Genomic DNA, 15,725 nt, shown 5'->3' on the forward strand with positions numbered 1-15,725 from the left:
ACTATAGTCTTACCATCGTGAAACAATACACAAAAATAAAAAGTCCCCAAATGCCTTAAAATGCAAGATTATGTCCTAAAACATGCTGCCAAGTGAATATTTTGTGTTTAAAAGTCCAAAAAGTATTTTATATGAATATTTAAAAAATCACCCAAAACATGCCTTACTATAGTCTTACCATCGTGAAAAAATCCACAAAAATAAAAAGTCCCCGAAATGCATTAAAATGCAAGATTATGTCCTAAAACATGATGCCAAGTGATTATTTTGTGTTTAAAAGTCCAAAAAGTATTTTATAAGAATATTTAAAAAATCAGCTTTACCATTGTGAAAAAATGCATAAAAATAAAAAGTCCCACAAATGACTTGAAATGCAATTTTATACCACAAAACATGTCGCCAACTGAATAATATGTGCTAAAAACTGCAAAAAATATTTTATATGGATATTTCAAAATATCAACAAAAACAAGTCTAACTAAAGCCTTACTACCACGAAAAATCCAAAAAAATAAAAATCTCCAGTTATGCCCCAAAACATGCTGCCAAACGCATAATTTGTTCTAAAACATGCAAAAAATATTTAATATGAACATTTCAAAATATAGCAAAAACAAGCCTTACTATAGCCTTCTTATAGCCTTACTAGTCCCTACATAGTACAATGTAGATACAGCCTAACATGTTTAAAGTTAACCAGTGTAAGACAGTGTAAGAGTTATATATATTTTGTGGTAGTGTTACATGCTGTGGTTGTCATTGTTGTAAATGATTGTTGCAAAAATAGTGAGATGCTACAGTGAGATTGCTACTACTGCCCTAAGAGGAAGTCGGGGTCTGAAGTGAAAATCAGTCATGTTACATCACTGCACCCAGGACAGGTTGATTCACTCTTGTCTCCTATAATCCATTTATTTACAGTTTCGTGACCAAACTGTAAATTTAAAAATAAAAATAAAATAAAAATAAAATGTAAAAAGCGAAGTCTTCCAATACACAGACTAAACTTTAGTCTGTGTATTGGAAGACTTCGCTTTTGTAAGAATTGCCATTATTTGGTACTAATCATTTTCCGTTGAGCCAGCAAATTTTATTTGAAAGATTACACAAATACACAAGACAATGAAGGTCGAGAACATAGAGGCTCCAACTACACACCAACCAGAATCCCTTATTCCTTTGATCTTGTTCTTTCATATATTTTTACCTATCCTTTAGTATATTTTTATCCTTTTACCTTTAATTCTTTGATCTTTCTTCCTTTTCAATTGTTCTTTAATCACTTCATTAAGATAGTAGGATAGACAATGGTTAACATCCAAGACGTTAAATGAGAAACCAAATGCGGATGCATCCAAAGAAAAGAGGGAGGCAGTGACGGATCATCTTGGAGGAGAACTTCTGGTAAAAAAAATTTTTGATTTTTTTTTTTTAGTTTCTTGTGTAGCTGTTAAAAATTTTCCATTACACTACTATTGACATTCATGACGTACAGAGTCTGCGCACCCATCAGGAAGCAAAAATGAAAGACACGAGGATTCCAATAGTATTTCTTATATTGCATTTAAACATCTTTTTAAATCATCCACTGTTTGCATTTATAACAATTTCCCCCAAAATACAGAACCCATTCCTGAACTCAGACACCACTTCACAACCTGATATTTTGACACAGTTAAACAACACAAACATATAACTCAGTTTTTGCTGTAGTTGTGAAGTTCCTTTTTAAACCCTTTTAAAACATTAATTTGTTAAAAGATATTGATTGACATACTGCTATGTTTTCATAGCTCTTAACAGGATTTCATTGCTTCCCAAATGTAGTGATCCAACAACAAAAAGATCTTTCATATTTGTCTGGCCATTCTCTTTAATGGGTTTTCTTCATAGAACCTTGCTTAGAGGTAATCACCTGGATAAACTCAGCTTTGAACAAGTGGGTTTTCTGGTGGCAGTAAAAACTACTTAACTACCTGTTCCCCCCCCAAAAAAGATCACATCCACACAGAACAAAAACAGAAAATCACTTTTATCAATCCGATAGACCATTTAATATTTATATCTATAGTCACTTTCCATCTATTGTAAACATGGTTTATTTTAGCTCAGTAGCTGTCCTATTTACTGTACATAATCATACGTGCAATGCAGAAAGGAAAAGAAAATTTTGAAAAAAGACAAAAGACACTGCTGGATTTGTTGATTACATCAAACCAAGGAGAACTTAGTTCTTTGGTCCATTGGCCCACCCTGTGTGGTGTGCTGCTGTAATATGGCGGTCCCTGTGGGAAGTACCATGGGTCAATGCCCCATTTTACATGTTTACTGTGCATCTCCTGCCCCTGTCACAGTAGTTGGTCCCATTTTAAACATCTTTAGAAATGAATATTTGTGCACCAACTTGATTTCTTCTTATTTTTGACCATCTGCCAGGTCCTTGATGGTGCCACACTCAACCTCTTTTCCTGATCGAGTCATAACCATCGTCTCTTTAGCACTGTCACTTTCCTCCTGTCCTATTCCTTCTGTTTCTTCACTGCTAACTATTGGTGCATTATTCGTTCTCTGGAAGTCCGCAGTTCCTTCTTCCTTATCTGCATCTGTCTTCTCATGGTTTTCAACCATCTCAAACTTTTCATCTGCTGGTGTGGATGAAAAAAAAATCACAGATTAAACATGTGTTTTAGCTCAATTTTTTTATGGTTTCTATAAAATGCGTGTGTTAACAAAAATAAAAAAACATACCTTTCCCCTTTTCCATAGGCTCTGAACTGAATGTATCATCTTCAGAGGACTGTAAAATAACGTTTGGGGCAGGACTGTTGTTTGAATGTGCTGGAGAGGTTGGATAATCAGCAGAACCATCAGCGATACCTCTGGTCAATGCATTGTTGCTGAGATTGTTAGTGTGAACTGGATCTGAGTCAGTGTGAGCTGGGTCTGAATTGGTCGACAAGGTGGAGCTGACTGCAGCTGTTGTTGATGAACTGGTGGTGGAGGTGGTGTCTGCATTGTTCAAACTGATAGTTGTGGTGGAAGTAATGTCGTCAGGCTCTGTTACAGCATTACATGTGGTGGGAACAGAGGGGGGCTGAGTGTCTGGGTGAATGGAAGCAAAGGTGGTCATACTCTCACTGCTTGTTGGGCTTTTAGTGGAAGCAGTGGCAGTGATGGATGAAAAATTGGAGCTGACGGAAAGAGTGGGAGTTGACATCTGGGTGGAGGAAGCAGAAACAAGGGTTCCAAGTGAAACTGCAGTTTCACTCAGGTCACTTGAGATGAAGCTTGAAGCTTCAGCAACTAAACTGGTGGAGGATGAAGAAGAAACAGCTGCATCACATGCAGCAGCAGCACTGTGTGAGAGATTCCCATTTACCTCTGGCAAACTTGATTCAGTGGACATGATAGGTGACCATTTAGAAACTTCAATTTCATTGCTAGCTTCACAAACTGTTTCCAAAATGATAATGGAAGGTGACACTGTTGTTATGGGTGTTACATTGGAAGTGTCAGAAAAGGTCTGAGTCATTGACTTAGAAGAAATGGAACTAATAAAATTAGCACCAAGAGACTCACTGGGCGTGGTGGTGCTTGTAGAGGATGTCAGAATGGTACCAGTGGGTGGTTCAGTGGTAGTTACACTATCCTCAGTCAATTTACTCTCAAGCTCCGTAACAGTTGTTGGTGTAGAAGCTTGTTCAATTGGCTTGACAGAGTCAGTGCATATGTCTATGCCAGTGTGAGCTACAGTACTGGAAGGAGAAACTGTAGCACTACTGGAGTCAGAGACTGAATTTGAGATTGTTTGCACAGTTGAAGTGGTGCTGGTAGATGTCAGGGATTCAGCAGCAACAGGTGGAGATGAAGTTGAACATGGACTGTGTTTAGTGTGTGTGTTTTTCTCTCCTTCTTGTATTAGTGGTAGTTCATTTTCAGGTATGTTGTGGCCAGATGTTGTGTTGGTTGGACCAGGCTTGATTACTGGTTTTGGAAGCAACGGAGGTTTTCCAGCTGATTCATGCTCTGACACACTTGGTCGAATTTGATGCCTTATATCTACAAGAGTAAAATGCAAAGAACTTATATTATACATTATAGTTACATTATATGTACAATATACTGCCATAGTATTGTTTTTGTGTTGATATGTACTTTGTACCTGATGATGCAGACATTGTTCGAGGTTTAGAGAGAGAAGGAGGTGGCTCGGGTTTACTGTCAATAATCGTACCTGGAACACACACATAAATATATTATTGTTTACTACCAGATTTACAGATTAAGTCTTTCAACTAAGGATGTTGTAATTATATATACTGTATATAATAAAATATATAAAAAAATTAATTAATTTTGTTTAAATAAAGTGGGCAGGAACATCAAAGAATCCAGCAGCACTATAGAGTTATTGTAGCCAACAAGTTAAAATAATGTTTTTACAATATCAAGATAATATAACAAATATAAGGGTCTTGTGAAATTTGAATTTTACAATTCCATTGGGAAAAATACTGTAATGACAATATTGTAAAATACATTTAATTAACACACCTTCAGATTCTGCCTTTTTCATCTCTCTCTCCTGATTCTAAAAGGTATAAAACGTGTTTTTAATATACATGATATATTTGAGAATTACATATCTCTTTTCAGACACACACACATACATAGACGCACCTGTGTTTCAGCTGGTTGTGATTTTGCAACTCCGATACGTTGAAGCATGAGATGGAGTTTCTGTTCAAAGCTATGCTGGCCTTCCATCTGTTTCTAAAATCAGCAAGAGCAAAATAATGAGGAACTCAACTGCTCCAGTTCTGAACTAGTGCAACAATACTGGTACTAATCCTCACCTTAGTTGCATTTCTAGAGTTGGGAGTCCCTGCTGCCGATGCTGATAGCAGAATGAGAGACTGGGATTTCCCATCTCTGAGAGCACGCCGGGGAGGCGCGGTATCACCTCTTAGGGGAGGAGCACCAGAAACAGGGGCCTCCTGAACAGCTGACTCTCCTTTCTCCTTTTCATTTTCCTTGTCATGTTCTTTCACTCTGTCTTTATCCTTTTCTTTCTCAGCTCGGGCGACTTCCCTGAGTGGACGGATGAGGTCAGCAATGGAGGCCTTTTTGGGACGCCCATCATGGGTTGTCTCTGTCTTGGAGCCTCTTCTTTTTTTGAGTGTGAAGAAATCACCGAGTTTCCGTCTTAGTGTTTTTGTTGGGGCTGGGCAAGGGTTGGAGCTGGCTGGAACCACTTCTTGAACTGTGATTGCTTCTTCCTCCTGCTTTTTCCTATATAAAGAAACACATCATATAAAATATATACACAAAGTCTACAAATCCAATCTTAATCCATCGATTAAGATTTTAGAAGTCAATTTAAACCTGAGATACTCACAGTATATCCAAAGGAAGCACTTTCTTTGTGAAGAACTCTTCAACCCCTTCATCCACCCTTCCCATGTGATCAAGAACTTCATTTTCACTCTCAAATATTGTCTCCTGATGATCACACACAATACAGACAGATATTTTCATCACTGATCATGTAATTCGTGCTGAAGAACAACTTGTATCATATGCAACTTTACATTACATAACTCTCACCTCTGTAAAACCCACACACTCTGGCACGAGTGTTTCTCCGTTCTATATGAGTGTATTTTTGTTTGAATATCTCCTACAATAATGCTATCTGGGACACAGTTGCTCAGTAACATACAATGGGTGGGCAGGTTTGTATTTTGCATGAGGAATGGAAATAAGATAACTGATTTTTGCCAGTGTAGGTAATGTGATATCACAACTGCAGCATCATCCTGATCATATTAACATCTGTGCCCACAAGTAGCAATAATCCAATCCAGGGTTGGCTGCAGGACACAAATTCAGCAGAAGTCACATACATGTTACATGATATCCAGCCATGGGAATTGCTCAAATTTTGTCTCCCCAGCCATTTGTGTCCGAATGAGTGATTATGGGTCTACAGACTGATAGCTCAGTTTTGAAATGAACATTTCAATGGAACTTGAATATAACCACACATATCCCAGATGTCTGACACAAGCCTAAAAATAGAAACAAATGACAAAAGCATCTTTCCAAATAAGGTAAGAAAATACATTCACATCAAATTAGATCCTTCACTGTGCCTTTTGACAGAATAAATAACAGTGCAGGTTTTTTCACTCTGCTGTGATTAGTATAAAAGGACAGTCCAATTCATGGACCAGGGATCTTTTGCAGCAATACTCCCCCTCGATCCTTTCCCTTCCCCCTGCCTCTCCCCTCTCTACCCTTTCCATTTCTCTACCTCCCCCCTATTCTACCATGTTTCTCCTCACACACCATTTTTGATAAAACCCCTGTGATCCTCCCTCACCGTACCTGTGGTCTGCTAGGACGATAGTTCAGTTTTTGTCGATGAGGTCTTGGTCTGCTCTGGGTGTAGTGCCTGAGAGCTGGTCCGCCCAATGGCAGCTCCATTGGGGAGACACGGCACGCTGTTGCCGTGGAGCTCTGTTGCCTTGGCTCTGTTGCTGAGCACCGTTGCTAAGAGCTTAAGCAGCAGCAGTATGTAATGCCTCCACAGAGTTGGGAGGGGCGAGACCAGGCAGGCCTGGCTAGACTGACAGATCTGACAACATGGCCTCGCCTTTTCTGCCCCCCTCCCTCTTATCTGAGAGGAAAACTGAGAAAGGTAGTGATAAAATGAGAAGAGGAAGAAAGGGAGCTGAGTGACCTTCTTGATGGTTGATTCATCTATACATTCTGGTGCACCTAAAATCTAAAATGAACAAAATGTTCCGCTGGTTATGTAACAAATTAATAATTTATTATACAAGCAGAAAAGATGTTAAGACATGCTATCTCAAACTGACATGTATATTTCTCTAAAATAAAAAACAGCTATGCTCATGCAGATTCATACTGATCCTCAATATTTATCAAATACATTTTTTATGACACCACTAGGAATTATCCTAAACAGATAACGAGGATGTCATTTTTTGATAATTAGCTAAAAACTCATTCATGTGGACAATCTTCTATAAATATATAAAGATATAAAAAATCCTTATCCTAGACTGTTTACTACAATTGTAAAAAAACCAAAACTTGTTAAGTATGTATTGTATGTTCGTTTTTAAATCTAATCAACACATTTTCTCTGATAATTATTTGTCCTTCTCTGTTCCTGCATGTTTTTTTTTTTTTTTTTTTTTTTAGGGAAAAAAAAGGTTTCTTTTTTTTTGTTGCTTTTTTTTCCCTAAAAAAACCATATTCTCTGATAATTATTTGTCCTTCTCTGTTCCTGCATGGTTTTTTTTTTTTTTTTTTTTCTCAGGAAAAATAAGAGTTACTCTTTTTTAGCTGCTTCTTTCAGCATAACAAACGCATAGCTCATTTTAAACATGTCAGATTTTATACTAAATACATCAGTCGTACTATGTAAGCCACTGCTGCGTCTTTTCAAATGGAATACGACAGTCTTTTGAATGACCAACTAAAGGGTGGTCAAGAAGAAACCATGCATTTGGAGAAAACTTAATGAAAAGTCAATTGATTGTCAATTCCTTGCGTCTGCGTCAGTCATTTATATTCAAATTTTATACCGCCATCTTGTGGTTGACTTACTTAATGCTTTTTTACCGCAAAAGCAGAAAAATAAATGTAATAACTAAAAGTTTAAATTAAAAATGTGCCAATGTTACGATATACAGACCAGTATATTTCTATCAATAATAACAAATGAACCCATAAAACAAGACAAAGAGGGCATATTGCATAATAAAAGCAATACCTCTGTGCATCCCCTGATTGCATGTGTTAGTGAGTGGCAGAGCATGTTTCACTTGATTAATTTGCATAGTAGGCTTCTCCTTCAAAGAAAAAGCAGCAACTATTTTGCTAGGCACATATTATAGGCCTTATTTTACTTAAGCAAATTATTTATCAATTTACAACACATACTTATGTGCATACAGATAATTGCTATATACTAAATCCTCTCCAAGAACCACACTTGAAGTATTTAAGGCGTTGCAAACTTTCAAGTATTAAATGTTGTTACTTTAATACATTCTACTTCATCTTTATTCAATAAATTATGATTGAAATATTGTTGTACATTTGTAATCCGTATTAATCTTCAAAAGATTAGTCCACAAATCTGATAAAGAATTGAAAGTGAAATCAGATGAGTTACACAGCGCGTTTTTATCCAAATGATGTAACAGTGTCTCCAACTCTTAGTGGTGTTTTTGTGTGTGTGTCTGTGAATAATTATTAAAATACTATGTGTCCTTTTGTTTAATCAATACTGTTAGCAGCCATCTTTGTTTTGAACTTGGGTTTCTTTGTGTTGCAAAATGATGAATAGTGGTAACAACACCTTAAGGTGTGGTCCTATTGCAATTTACAACAAAAACCCCAGCTCTGACTGGATTATGTACAATTGTAAGGTTGTTAAATGCTGACTACAGCTACAAAGTCATACATTAAGCAGTTGGTGTTGCAGTGGTGATGTTGTAGCTACTAACTAGTTAGTTCTACTATATTTGTCCGAACAAAATAAAAAAAACAGAGCCAATTCTTGAGATATAATTTAACTTAAAGGCTGTATAAGAACGTGGTCAAATGAAACTCCCAGATAATCCGATTGAACTACATGGCCATCCTCGTCACGTTTCCACGCCCCCTCCAGGATTCAAATCTGGCGCCCACATCTTGGCTCTCTCAGGTCCTCCACTCCCCTTCAGTCCCTCGGGCGCTCTCTCCGCGCAGCCGCGTCGTCACTCACCACGAGCCGCCATTTTGTGTGAGGCCCACTCATGTAAAGCGGGAGAAAAATATTACCCCGCCGCGCAGCAGCTACGTGCTAGAGTTGGACGGACTAGAGCGAACGCAGTAGCGGAGATACAAGACCAATAAAAAGAGGAAAAGAACCCACAAGGAGTAAGTAAAGCTGCTTCTCTGCCTCCAAACACGGGTAGGTTTTTGTAGGAGCCGTCGCCGGCCTCTAGGTGTCACGGTAGGGCTTACCGGCCAGGCAGTTGGCGGGGGGTGTTTGTCTCCCTCTATCGTTATCCAAAATGCACTAAATCCGTATATAAACTGCAACTCATTGTCCAGGTTGATAATGTTGTTGTTATTGGAATGATATTTGAAAACAATCCTACGAGAATGGTTAGATTTAAATGCGTACATGATTTAAGTTTGTTCGGGCCCGACGTCCATCTTATCGTGTTCTTTGTTTCCTGTTTTCCGACATAGTCGCGCCTGCAGAGTTAAACCAACTATCACGAGTCAAGTAGTTTTGTATCTGTTTAGCCTGCCTTATTTTTTCCTTGAATTTATCCCACTTTTACTTACAAAATAAAATGTTAGTTAGCCCAGTCGTGTCGTACATTTTTGTGGTGATGATGGATTAATCGTCCTTATGGGGTTTCTGATATTTGCAAATAGTTGAACTCAATCAAATAGTCCTATCAACAGCAGAGGGAGCTCATCAACTACTTGAACGTTGACCTCTAACAGTATATCTTGTGAAATCGGAAGAAACATAACATTCAGGTTTGTGAAGTAAAATGTTTCAAATGCGAGTGATTATATCAATTGTATTTTTCTGTGCGTTCAGACTACGCTACGTTCAGATTACTTTTTTTCTAAATTTCATATGTTAGGTTGAGTCAGTTAAAGTGGATATTCCAGTTATTTGTGTTTCGGTGGCGGGACTACCTCACCCACCATACGTTTATTTGTCCATCTTTGACGAACTTACACTAACTTTGTTTATTTACAGATTAGAAGATTTTCTCGTTTATCAATACATCAAAAATAATGATGCTTTAGGTAAAACAACACCAGACCTTTCTTTTTATAGAACGAAGATTTACAAAGCTGCATTGCTTGGTAAACTGAGTGCAGTTCCCTTATTCCAAAGTAAAATTGTGACTGTTCTAGTTGCTAGTGTGTGCTCTATGGAAGTGTAGTAGAGATCGAATATACAGTAGCTGGCCAACACATTTCATGATGTAATTCAAAATAACAATCCACGTATAAAAGCAATGTGGTGTAGCCTGCCTTTTGCTAGCTCTTATGTTTTGATTCAGATAGCTTGACATTTTTTATTTTATTTCTAGAGGTACTGAAACTGTAGATTTAGAAATTTGAGTAAACTTCACAGCTACAAAGACATGCATCGATCATAAGGAAAGCACAAAAAGGTTGTGGTTATTTACCTTGTTTTAATTTTGTCCTTGTTATCAGGTTGCTTGGCCTGTTGCCATGGATGGCGAGGTTGTTTCCATGGATGCATCTCAGGCTGCTGCCCTTGCCTCTGATGGAAAGGTCCTGACAGAAGGTGGAGAGGCCTTGATGCAAGGGACAGCCATTGCTTCACAGGGGGAAGTTGCTGGTAACATGGAGATGATGGTGATGGATGCTCTTGATCCAACTCTGCTGCAGATGAAGACAGAGGTTTTGGAAGGAGGAGGAACAATGACAGTCACTGGTGGAGATGAGGGACAGATCATCACACTCCAGGTAAGGACAGATCACATAATAAGTTAGTTATTTGTTGCCCCGATTCTTTAATGTAGTCTTAAGTTTTCTCAGTGATAATCTTATGATTTGGTGTTTGTAGGTGGTGAATATGGAGGAGCAAGCTGGTGCGGCATTAGGCCTCGGTCAGCTTCAACTGGTTCAAGTTCCAGTAACAACCACGACTGGAGAAGGACTTCAGGCCACATATGTGGATGCTTCAGCTGGTAACAAGGATGCAGAGCCTGTAATCTGTCACACCCTCCCTTTGCCAGAAGGATTCCAGGTAAATAGTAAAATTAAGTTGAAAAAATTTGGGTATGTATTAAAACTATGAGAAAGCTAAGCAGGTCCTTGATGTTTTCTTTAGGTTGTAAAAGTTGGTGCCAATGGTGAAGTAGAAACTGTAGAACAAGAGGATCTTGGTGTAGCTCCTGAGGAGTTAGATGGTGCAGTAGAAGATGAGGAGGAGATGGCAGATGCAGCTGAGGTAGAAGCTTCAGTGCCTCCAGAAGAAGACCCAGAATGGACAAAGGACCCAGACTTTACTCCAATCACCACTATCCGCAAAGGAAAGAAAGGGAAAAAGAGTCGCCTACGCTATGCAGAGGGTGACCGTGACATGGATGTATCTGTGTATGACTTTGAAGAAGAACAGCAGGAAGGTCTGTTGTCAGAGGTGAATGCTGAGAAGGTAGTTGGCAACATGAAGCCTCCAAAGCCCACCAAGATCAAGAAAAAGGGTTTGTCACTTTTGGAAGTATTTATACATTTAAAATAAATGCATCATATTCCTAACGACCTGTGATCCTTTCTGTGCACAGGTGTAAAGAAGACTTTCCAGTGTGAACTTTGCAGCTACACCTGTCCAAGACGATCAAACCTGGACCGACACATGAAGAGCCACACAGATGAGAGGCCTCACAAATGTCACTTGTGTGGAAGAGCCTTCAGAACAGTCACACTGCTGAGGAACCATCTGAATACACACACAGGTCATTAGAATGTTCTGAAATAACAGATTTGCGTTTACTAAACTTACACTATACAAAAGATTATATGTTTCATTTTTTTTCCAGGCACTCGTCCTCATAAATGCACGGATTGTGACATGGCATTTGTGACCAGCGGTGAATTGGTGCGCCATCGTCGTTACAAGCATACACATGAGAAACCCTTCAAGTGCTCTATGTGTGACTACTGCAGTGTGGAGGCAAGTCGACAATGGAAAACCCTATATTAAGTCAATGCACCCTGTTTTATACAGAAGCTGTGTTTTAATCATTTTAAACATTTTCACATCAGGTGAGCAAATTGAAAAGACACATCCGTTCTCACACTGGAGAGCGACCCTTCCAGTGCAGCCTGTGTAGCTATGCCAGCAGAGACACATACAAGCTGAAGAGACACATGAGGACACATTCAGGTAAGAACAAGTTATTGTGGTAGAGCTGCTGACAAGTATAAACACACTATGTCACTATTCTAAATGGTCATGTGAATTTCATAAGAATTTTTTTTTTTTTTTACTTGTATTCCTTGCAGGTGAGAAGCCATATGAATGCTACATCTGCCATGCTCGATTCACACAGAGTGGTACCATGAAGATGCACATTCTGCAGAAGCACACAGAGAACGTGGCGAAATTCCATTGCCCGCACTGTGATACAGTCATTGCACGCAAAAGTGACCTTGGTATGTTCTATATCACACACAGTAAATGCTTCTAGGTCCTGTAGCGCCTTGCCTTACCATCTCGTCATTCCTATATCAGGTGTTCATTTGCGAAAGCAGCACTCCTTCATTGAGACGGGAAAGAAATGCCGCTACTGTGATGCTGTTTTCCATGAGCGTTATGCTCTCATTCAACATCAGAAGACTCACAGGAATGAGAAGCGTTTCAAGTGTGAACAGTGTGACTACTGCTGCAGACAGGTTTGTTTTACTTGGAGAACTTTTCATCTTCATCACATTGCACATAGTATGATGCTTTTAATCATTTGTTTTCCACTGTTGAATATCTGCTCCTTTTTTTTGTTTCAACCCACAGGAACGCCACATGATAATGCACAGACGAACACACACTGGCGAGAAGCCATTTGCCTGCACCCAGTGTGACAAAACGTTCCGTCAGAAGCAGCTTCTGGACATGCACTTCAAGCGCTACCATGACCCCCACTTTGTTCCCACAGCTTTCGCCTGTGCCAAGTGCAACAAGACATTTACTCGCAGGGTAGGACTTGACTTACAGATGTGTACATATGTTTAATGTTTTTTCCCAATCTGTGATGATCCTGATTTTCCTTCTCTTTTTTTTGCCCCACAGAACACAATGCTGCGTCATTCTGACAACTGCAATGGTGAAAGTGGAGGAGAAGAAAATGGAACCCCCACACCCAGGAGGGGACGTCGTGGTAGAAAGAGGAAGATGCAGGCCAGAACTGACAGTGATGATGACACAGGTACTGTGTCTTTGAAATGATGGCAAATTATCTAGGGTTAATAAATACTATCAATGGTGTTTGACATATTTGCTAATTATACTTTTTTGTGCAGAGGGTGATGTTGATGAGGAAGAGGAGGAGGAGGAGGAAGATCAGCTGCTGTCTGAGATGGAGGTGGAACAAGCTCCACCAGTTGTTCCCATCCCAGCCCCAGTGGAGCCACCAGTCAAGAGGAAACGTGGACGCCCCCCAAAGAACAAGCCACAGAGTAAGTGTTGAGCTCATTTTTTGAGACCTGTTGATATCTTGATTTGCTTGTTCAGATCCCCTTCTTAAATACTTCAACCTTTACACCATGGACTGCTCTAATTAAAAAATACTTGATACAAAGCACATTGTACACAGGCACCTCCACCATAGTCAAGTGGTTGTCCACAAAAATCACAGCATGGAGAAAGTCTGACAGGAACACTTTTCTTGACAGCTGCAGCTGTTATCCGTGTCGAAGATGAGGCCACCGGGGAGATTGATGACATCATTGTAAAAAAAGAAGTTGGAGCAGTACCGGAAGAGCAGGAAGAGGACATCGAAGGTGCTGTACAAGAGGTGGTTGTGGGTGGAGTGAAGTCCACCATTGAGATGGAGGAGTTGCCCCAGGAAGAGGGAACACCACAGCTGTCTGAGGCCCCACCTAATGGAGATCTGACCCCTGAGATGATCCTCAGTATGATGGACCGGTGATGGACCTGAATCAAGTCCCAGGCCTTGACTACACCTTCTTTAATTCTTGGCATTTAGGATCGCAAACACTTTACATCAGGCACAGCAGCAGAAATCACTTGTGTATTTTTATTTTTTGGATTTTTCTTTTATTATTAATCTGCACCAGGTATCAAGACTGGGATGACATGAAAAATTTTAAATAAGAGATATTTACCAAAAACAACTTAATTTTGTTATTTTTAAGCAGCTGTTATTGACAGTAGTAAATAAAAATTAGGCGTTGCAAAAAAATTCCACTAAAATTATAACGGAGAACCGAAATAGTGGATTTTGATTGGTACTCAAACCCACTGTGCTAAAACTACACTGATCATGTACCTGTCATCAGAACATGGCCAACGTACTACCACTGTTTTATTCATTTTAATTATTTTTTTTTTTATAGTTCTTTGGGAACATCACAACCAACAAAGTCAGTTTTTAAGCAGAAATTTGCAATACATACTGCTGTTAATCACAACTGCTTAAATGGTAAAAACACATTTTGAATATTTCTTTTGGGTTTCCTTTCTGTGGTTAGTAGATATCTTTTTAAGTATGTTTTAAAGCTTAATAGACTGCTTATCTTAAACTCCCTTTTCCTGACTGTAACAGCCCCTAGATGATGCTTATGTACTAAACACTGTCTTTGATAAGTGCAAGGAAAAAACTGATGTATTGCTGTTTTGTAGCCATTCCACTTTGGGTTGATTTTTTTTGTTTGTTTGTTTTTTGTTTTTTTGGTCTTTTGTACAATTGGCAATGCTACATTTTAGCTTGAAAGACATAACTGGCAAATGAGAGCAGTGTATGAATATATGACAAATAAAAACATGACATCACAGCTGCTTTTTTTTTTCTCAAATCTCATCTTCCCATCTGCAGGATGTTGCAGCTGAATGACATTTTAAAAAAGAACTTCTTTTAAAATGCAGCAAAAAGTTTAACCTGAATTGTTGTTCCCCTTAATTAGCTGAGAGTCGACTGTTAAAACTGAATTCAGTGTATTTTGCTTGCAACTATATTTTATTAAATTGAAGAAATGAAGTTGTTCTCTATGACTTTGATTTACATGACAATGCCATGTGTCGTTCTTATGAGTTATTTGATATGTGGGGGTGTGGCACATGTCTGTATATTAAGAGAATTGTTAAATTGCTAAACACAGTCCAGCTCCCACTTCTGGATCTGTTTTTGCAGACTTGTCCTTAAACATGTTTAGATAGAGAAAAACCCAATTTATCCAAAAATAAAGGATGTTTTGGCAAATTTTGTCTAACATGGACAACATCCTGCATGCTCAACTTTAGCAGGAAGTGTCAGCCTAATGTCATAAGTATACTTTATAGGAGCATGGCGAGTACGCTAACAGAGAAGCAAATTTATGGCATGGAAAACCGGCCATACAAATATTTCCCTCCCACATTTACAACAAGGGATTACAATGCACCTCAACCAATGAGATGGGCGTAACTATAATCAGAGCAGAAATGTGCAGTGGGACTGACAGATGTTGGCTCATGTTTACTCCTGTTGTTTTAGGCCAGTGGAGACAGTATAGGTAAATTAATTCAAATGCCTGAGGTCAAACAATGCAAATGGATATGGTGCAAAAGGTGGTTGAAGATTTTGCAGTGCAATGACAAAAGTTGAGGTAAAAAGAACAAAAACCTATGTTGTGATAGGTTATCTGCAGAGATTTAGTTTGTCACAGACCTTAGGCTAGAGGGTGAGATTTCTCTTTGGAAAATATGAGCAGATCAGATAAAAAGATGCGACTGGAGACTTTTGAGGTTAATTAAGAGAGAATAAAAAGGGAGGACATGAAGATTGTTGATGTGACAGGAGAGAAACAATGTTATGCCGGTAAATAATCTGCTATGGCGCCCCTCCCCCCCGGATATTTTTGCTTTTATTTTTTAAACAATTATGAAAATTAGCAAAGAAAAAAGTTTGAATTCCTCTTGGCAG

At 38.8% G+C, this 15,725-nt stretch overlaps 2 protein-coding genes across 4 annotated transcripts; one reads left to right on the forward strand and one right to left on the reverse strand.

Annotated features, from left to right (window-relative positions):
* Positions 1 to 1,294: 1,294 nt before the first annotated feature.
* On the forward strand, positions 1,295 to 14,801 carry LOC103398348 (transcriptional repressor CTCF-like). 2 transcript variants are annotated; one of them, XM_008336935.3, is made up of 13 exons: positions 1,295 to 1,404; positions 10,276 to 10,551; positions 10,652 to 10,834; positions 10,919 to 11,291; positions 11,373 to 11,543; positions 11,628 to 11,761; positions 11,854 to 11,974; positions 12,094 to 12,243; positions 12,323 to 12,483; positions 12,599 to 12,781; positions 12,875 to 13,010; positions 13,105 to 13,260; positions 13,477 to 14,801. In XM_008336935.3, the coding sequence occupies exons 2-13, from the start codon at positions 10,294 to 10,296 to the stop codon at positions 13,731 to 13,733; spliced, it is 2,283 nt and encodes a 760-aa protein (XP_008335157.1). In that variant the 5' UTR covers positions 1,295 to 1,404; positions 10,276 to 10,293; the 3' UTR covers positions 13,734 to 14,801. The 2 variants fall into 2 exon arrangements, with proteins under 2 accessions (XP_008335157.1, XP_008335158.1); XM_008336936.3 differs by lacking the exon at positions 1,295 to 1,404 and adding an exon at positions 8,742 to 8,961.
* On the reverse strand, positions 1,544 to 7,174 carry LOC103398349 (serine-rich adhesin for platelets-like). Of its 2 annotated transcripts, none has more exons than XM_008336939.3 (8): positions 6,391 to 7,174; positions 5,399 to 5,502; positions 4,857 to 5,292; positions 4,681 to 4,773; positions 4,555 to 4,591; positions 4,163 to 4,234; positions 2,749 to 4,059; positions 1,544 to 2,642 (listed from the first exon to the last, which is right to left on the reverse strand). In XM_008336939.3, the coding sequence occupies exons 1-8, from the start codon at positions 6,487 to 6,489 to the stop codon at positions 2,416 to 2,418; spliced, it is 2,379 nt and encodes a 792-aa protein (XP_008335161.1). In that variant the 5' UTR covers positions 6,490 to 7,174; the 3' UTR covers positions 1,544 to 2,415. The 2 variants fall into 2 exon arrangements, with proteins under 2 accessions (XP_008335161.1, XP_008335160.1); XM_008336938.3 differs by having other exon boundaries at positions 1,544 to 2,645; positions 6,391 to 7,172.
* Positions 14,802 to 15,725: the final 924 nt, after the last annotated feature.

The sequence above is a fragment of the Cynoglossus semilaevis genome, unplaced genomic scaffold (assembly GCF_000523025.1).
Source record: "Cynoglossus semilaevis isolate Cse_v1.0 unplaced genomic scaffold, Cse_v1.0 scaffold1033, whole genome shotgun sequence".
Taxonomy (NCBI): Eukaryota; Metazoa; Chordata; class Actinopteri; order Pleuronectiformes; family Cynoglossidae; genus Cynoglossus; species Cynoglossus semilaevis.

Coding starts and splice junctions, on each gene's coding strand:
- LOC103398349 (XM_008336938.3), bottom strand. CDS start 6,489: ATGGAGCTGCCATTGGGCGGACCAGCTCTCAGGCACTACACCCAGAGC. Junction 4,592..4,680: donor CACAACCAGCTGAAACACAG/GTGCGTCTATGT, acceptor TATACCTTTTAG/AATCAGGAGAGAGAGATGAA. Junction 4,235..4,554: donor GAAAAAGGCAGAATCTGAAG/GTGTGTTAATTA, acceptor TGTGTGTTCCAG/GTACGATTATTGACAGTAAA.
- LOC103398348 (XM_008336935.3), top strand. CDS start 10,294: ATGGATGGCGAGGTTGTTTCCATGGATGCATCTCAGGCTGCTGCCCTT. Junction 11,762..11,853: donor GTGACTACTGCAGTGTGGAG/GCAAGTCGACAA, acceptor TTTTCACATCAG/GTGAGCAAATTGAAAAGACA. Junction 12,244..12,322: donor TGCACGCAAAAGTGACCTTG/GTATGTTCTATA, acceptor TTCCTATATCAG/GTGTTCATTTGCGAAAGCAG.